Source organism: Acytostelium subglobosum (genome assembly GCF_000787575.1).
Source record: "Acytostelium subglobosum LB1 DNA, scaffold: scaffold21, whole genome shotgun sequence".
In the NCBI taxonomy this organism is placed as follows: domain Eukaryota; phylum Evosea; class Eumycetozoa; order Acytosteliales; family Acytosteliaceae; genus Acytostelium; species Acytostelium subglobosum.
In genome coordinates this window covers 252,584-258,583 of record NW_012236512.1, presented here as the reverse complement: position 1 = coordinate 258,583, position 6,000 = coordinate 252,584, and the positions used below count along the sequence as shown (strand labels likewise).

Here is a 6,000-nt window from a genome sequence, read left to right as displayed (position 1 = left end):
TCTCTGTATCATCCAATGTCTTTCCAGTACTAGATGTAATGTTAAAGTTGAGTAATATGTTGGCAGTGGCAACATAGATTTCATCCATTGCCAGGTTTGAACCGACACAATCTCTTGGTCCAACGCTGAACGGTATCCAATACATTGTATGATTGTTGTCCAAGAATCTCTCTGGTCTAAACTCTGATGGCTGGTCCCAATACTCCTCGTCATGATGTACTGCGTAGATGTTCATCGTCATCAATGTGCCCTTGGGAATGAAGTATCCTTCGACCTCGGCGTCTTGAGTGCACATCCTGGGCAGGCCCAGTGGACCCGTGGGCTTAATCCTCAGCACCTCCTTGATGATGGCCATCACATAGGGTGTGTTTATCCTGTCGCTCACAGTGGCAGCGCGGTCCTTTCCAACCGTGGCCAACAGCTCACCATAGGCCTTCTCTTGTATCTCTGGATTGTTGACCATGTACAACATTAACCAATTGATTGTGTTGCCACTTGTATCTGTTCCAGCGATAATAAAGTCCATGGCAATCCTTATAATTGACTCCTCATGCTTGCCATAATACTCATACAATATGATCTGATCGAACAAGTCTCTTGGGCTAAGTGTGCATCAGTTAATGAGTGAGTATGATTGATTGATTGAGTGATTGAATGAGCGAGTGATTGATTGATCATACTTCTCTGGATCAAGATCCTTTAGATGCTCGTGGTAGACTGCTGAGATGTAACTGTGTAGACGTTTCAGTATCTTGGATGGTCCATACTTGAGGTATACGAGGTAGAATGGTTGGAACATTGTGATAAAGTCAGCTGGGTGACCAGTGCCAATCATATCAAACATCTGATTAATCGGTTCGATCAACTCTGCCAGTCTTCCTTCAGCCTCGTCATCATAAGACATCTCCTCACTACACAATATCATCATAATAATATTCAATGAATACTTCATCAGATGATCGGATGGTGTGAACTATGTGATTGAGTGATTGATTGAGTGAGTAAGCGATTGATTGGAATGGTTCCAGTGGACTCAAACATACATTTTGACCAGACTTGGCAAACTCTGACATCCTGTTGATGAGGTTGAGACATTGACGATCGAGGACGTTGTGGATTGTCTTGAGTTTGGTCTTGGTGAAGGCGTTGGCGACAATGTGTCGGTTGTGCTTCCATCGCTCATACTTTGATGCAGCCAAGTTGAGGAAGTTGCCACTAAAGTAGATGAAGGAGGGGATGATTGGACGATCTGTGAAGCTCTCAAAGTTCTTGTGCCAGACCTCACGAATAATCTTTGGATCACTAACACTGATGCTGTACAGGTCGCCCATCCACAATCTAAACACACCACCATATCTCTTGGACATTGCTGTCAAACCCAAATGAGGCTTGTCCGTCAAGTACAACAGACTTCCAAGGATTGGGAACTCCCAAGGGCCCTTTGGATCACGATTTGATTGTCTCCTATTCTTGTTGATCTGTGACAATGATGAATGAGTATGGTATGGAATCATTCCAAATGATATTTGAATGTGTTATACTTACGAATGAGAGCAACAAGTAAGCAATGAACAAAACGAACATCAATTCAAAAGTACCCATGTTTGATTGATTGTTAGTTATTCAATTATATGTTGAATGAATGAATGAATGAATGACCGTGAGGGTCATCCAAGACAACGTCAGGATTGGTTGAGCTATTCTGTTAATCAGTTCAAAGATCGGCAACTTTGATTATCTGGGTTGAAAGGTGACGCAATCGGGTGTCGTGTCCATTCGGGGTCCTTTTTCAAAGACTCCTCGCCAACAATAACCAAAACTGTGATTTATAAATAAAAATCTTGATTGATCAATCAAATAATTGTTTGGAGAGATATATTGGATGCAACATTAAAAGTTGGAATACTACTCGCTGGGATGTATACACTCCAGGGTGGTCAACAATACAACTGAACAATGACACATCATCCTCTTGCAAGTGTTCAGTAACTCATTCACTTCCTTCTAATTATCTCTTGTAATACAACTATTTACTCTTTAACATACATGTAAACATCTCTCTTTCATTCGTTCGCTCGATACTTTCAAAGACTTATAAATGGTGATTATTATTTGTTTGCTTGTTTGAATGAGTCATCGTTGAAATAAAGTGAATGAACAATGGCACATCGTTGAATTTAATTCATCAACACAAGACCGCGCGGAAACAAGCCCCTTCATTGGATGGATGGATGCACAACAACAACTTTTGATGGGTTGAATTGAAGATCAAACATCTATTACTTCCATCAATTCATTCATTCATTCAAACTCTTTATTTATTGTAAACATATATATATAATATAACGACGACTACACATAATAATGTATGAGTTATCAACTTCAGGCTTTGATGTGACCATGCTCATATCCCTGATTTCATCAGGTGTCTTGCTAGGTATCGTTGTCTATGAGGTATGCATTATATTCATTCATTCAATCACATCATCTTACCAACTCATGCCATTATATAGCTATTGCTCTTGACAGACTTGGAAGGAAATGATATCAACTCTATCGACTTTTGCAAGAGATACAACCGTTTCGTATTGCCAGAGTACATCTTACAGGGTGTGTTTGCTGGATGGTTCTTGCTCACCTTTAGACTGGTCCTATTCCTACTGAACATGCCTTTAGTATATTATCACATCATGAGGTAAGTTGTTTATAAATTGATGGATGTATGAAGTGGATCACGTGTCACACATCAAGGACTAACTTGTAATCATTCATTCAAATAGATATAATAGCAGAACATATTTGTGCGATGCCACCAAAGTATACTCTCAAACCAGCAAGATTGGCAATCACCTGATGCTCAAGTTGGTCTTCTATATGATCATGTTCTTTGTCTACCTCTTCATCTTGTTGTTCAACCTCTTCTCTGACTAAGCGATCAATCAATCAATCAAACGAACAAACAAACAAACATAATCAGATCGTAGCGAACGCGAAAGGAAATAAACTAACTTGGAAACATACAGATAGATACATGTACAGGTTGTTAGATCATTGATGATGTATTGGGACTTGACAGGCGAGGCAAGGAGGACTAGATGAGATTGCTTTGAATATCATCATCGTCGTCGTGGTGATCATGTATCGAGGACGATGGGATGATGCCTGAGTTTCTAATGCCACCATTGTGGCCATCGATGCCACCACCAATGTCGGTGAGGTTGTTCAGATTGTTGCTGTTGTTGCTGTTGTTGATGTTGTTACTGGTGCCATGTACGAGGGGACTACTCAGGTCTATCAACGTATGTTGCTGTAGATGATGTGGTGGGATGGATGTAGGTGTAGTGGTTGTAGTCGATGTAGTCGTCGTTGTGGTAGTTGGCTTGCGCTCGTTTGGTGATGACGTTGATGTTGTTGACGTGCCGCCCAAGTAGGTGGCCAATGTCTCGCCTCTCTTGAACACATGAGTGTTGTACTCCTCGGTCGTTGCCTTGATCGCTGCATCGTACGCCGGCTTGTTGATCCTGAGCAGCTGAATGTTGGCCGAAGTAACGCGGGCCGAGAAGTCCGGAATGAACTGATCCTCCTTCAGCGCGTTGATGCCAAGTGTGGAGAATGGGCCTCCCTCGCTGACAAAGCCCTCTCCTCCCGACTTGATCTCCAGCTTGCCCTGCAGCACGATTGTGAAGAACGTGTCGCTGACGCCACGCTTGTAGATGAACTGGTCGCCCTTCTTGGGCTTGTCGTACTCGACCACCATGGCGCCCTTGTTGGACAACATATTCCTAAAGGCCGTCTCAGATATCAGCTTGGACGAGAACTCTGGCATGCAGCCACTCAAGAATGAATGCACGGCGATCATCTGTTGCGACGATATCTTTGTTGGTGTCCTTGTCTTTGTGCCATGGAAGCTACCAATAGTCTTGTAATCAACTGCTCCATTCGTTCCAGATTCTAAAGGTAGAGGTTAGGTTAGCGTGTGCATGCATGGGTATGACATGTGATTGATTGGTCCACCTACCATAATGATCAGCCTCATCGAGGATCTCATCTTGAAGGATCTCTTCGAGTACGTCTTCAAGACAGATGATGCCAAGGTTCTCATAGAAGGGATCGCCATCGCCATCAGAGTTAACCTTGTGGACGATGGCCATATGGCTCTTGCCCGTCTTGAACTCATTGAGCATCTGCTCGAGTGATGTATCATGCCATGTCTTTAGCAGCTGTCTATGGAACAGACCAATGACAGTCTTCAAAGGTACACCATCCTGTAGTAGTTGATGGGTGTGATGTGTTAGTATGAATGAGTGTGGGCCTGACGGCTGCGATGAACATACCTCTGGGTTCAGGAGGACGAGATCTCTCATGTGTAGACAGCCGACAATGTTGGTGCGGTCACCTTCGTATACGGGCATTCTACTGTGACCATTCTCAAGGATGGATGTCATCATGTTGATGTCGAGTTTGGATTCGATGTCCAGCATGAAGACCTGTTCCAGCGGGGTCATGACCTGAGCCACCTTCTTCTGGCCAAAGTCCAGCACTCCTGTCAGCATGGTGACGTCGCTACGTGACACACCACTCTCCATGGCGTGCGCACTGTGGATGTCCAGCAGCTTCTTGAGCTGATGACGACTGTAGATGGTGCCCATCTCGCGACCCAGCACAAAGTCGAGCGCACAACTGATTGGATAGGCCACGGGGAAGAAGATAAAGATGAAGATGTACACGACCCAGATGGTGTGCGCGCCAACGGCGAGGGCGTGACGCGAGCACGATGCCTGGGGGATGATCTCACCGGCCAGCAGAATGATGACGGTGGACAGCAGGAAACCTACAAAGCCCGAAGTGATATCGGCCAACAGAATAGACAGCAACGAGTTGACCGACACGTTACCCAACAATAGTGTACAAAGCAACAAGTTGCCTCTCTGTCGCACTGGATATATCTTCTTTGCATACTTGCTCTCACGAGGGTCTCCACTTGCAATAATAATCTGTTCATTGATTGAATGTAAGTATTTGAATGATTGAATGTGATGATGATGATGATGATGATGATGATGATGATGATGATGATGATGATAATAATATAACATACTTCTAGACCTGTGATATCAAGAGACATGATACCAAGTGTTAGACCTGCGAACAGGCCTGATAGTGACACCAAGAATATAATGGATCCCCATTGGAATATATAGAATTCTGCTGAGGCCATATATATTATTAATGTTTGTTAATGTAATATATAAAGATAGTTTGTAAATGAATGAGCGAAGTACAAGGACTTCTTGATGTTTGTTGTTGTTGAAGTCGAGTCCTTGTATGTCTGTGCGTGAGGGAGTGAGTGACAGTGATGTTGTTGGTTGGGAGGTGGAGTTGGTGAATTGAAATGAAATGAATGAAAGTGAAGGTGAATGAACTGTGTGTTTGTGAGTGTGTGAGTGGGGAGGCACCAAAGCTTCACAAAGTCGTCCCAGGGCTTTTTGTGTTTGTAGTTGTGTCCAAAAATAATAATCGATTTGATTGACATCTTGTCCAGGTCATGTCATGTCAATCAATCAAGACCAGGCGATAACTAAAGCAGTGAGTGAACAAAGACTTTATTATTTATTTATTTATTTATGATGTCCTAGAAATTGAAATATCTATGAATTATTTAGAAGGATGTTCAATCAACTCTTATATAATGATAAGAGACAGATCACTTTAATGATGATGGTGAACTTACGTACTTAATTACTTGTTATCACGAGTGGTCATGACCGAGTGCCATGGACGATAGTTCACAGAGCCTCACAAATAATCAGCTGATAATTCAAACAAAACCAAGAACAACTTCAACACACAAGTTTAATTAAAAAAATTGGCAGCTTCACCAATGACTCAATTAATTAATGTGTGTATGTATCACAATCATCATTCATTATTCATTTATCATCAAACAAACACACATCACACACAAATACACATAAACTTAATTAATTAATTATAACTTTA

General features: G+C 42.4%; 3 protein-coding genes across 3 annotated transcripts; 1 reads left to right on the top strand and 2 right to left on the bottom strand.

The window, feature by feature from the left end:
• Positions 1–1,505, bottom strand: SAMD00019534_091750 (hypothetical protein; the record flags this gene model as incomplete). The annotated part of the gene is made up of 3 exons (XM_012895589.1): positions 1–602; positions 681–973; positions 1,044–1,505. Coding segments are annotated over 3 exons (1,357 nt in total), but the record flags the coding sequence as incomplete, so codon positions are not given.
• An 856-nt stretch (positions 1,506–2,361) lies between these two features.
• Positions 2,362–2,931, top strand: SAMD00019534_091740 (hypothetical protein; the record flags this gene model as incomplete). Its single annotated transcript, XM_012895588.1, has 3 exons — positions 2,362–2,454; positions 2,514–2,695; positions 2,781–2,931. Coding segments are annotated over 3 exons (426 nt in total), but the record flags the coding sequence as incomplete, so codon positions are not given.
• Positions 2,932–3,091: 160 nt separating this feature from the next.
• SAMD00019534_091730 (hypothetical protein) lies at positions 3,092–5,218 on the bottom strand (the record flags this gene model as incomplete). Its single annotated transcript, XM_012895587.1, has 4 exons — positions 3,092–3,951; positions 4,019–4,265; positions 4,335–4,994; positions 5,099–5,218. 4 exons carry the CDS (start codon positions 5,216–5,218, stop codon positions 3,092–3,094), a joined length of 1,887 nt encoding a protein of 628 aa, XP_012751041.1.
• Positions 5,219–6,000: the final 782 nt, after the last annotated feature.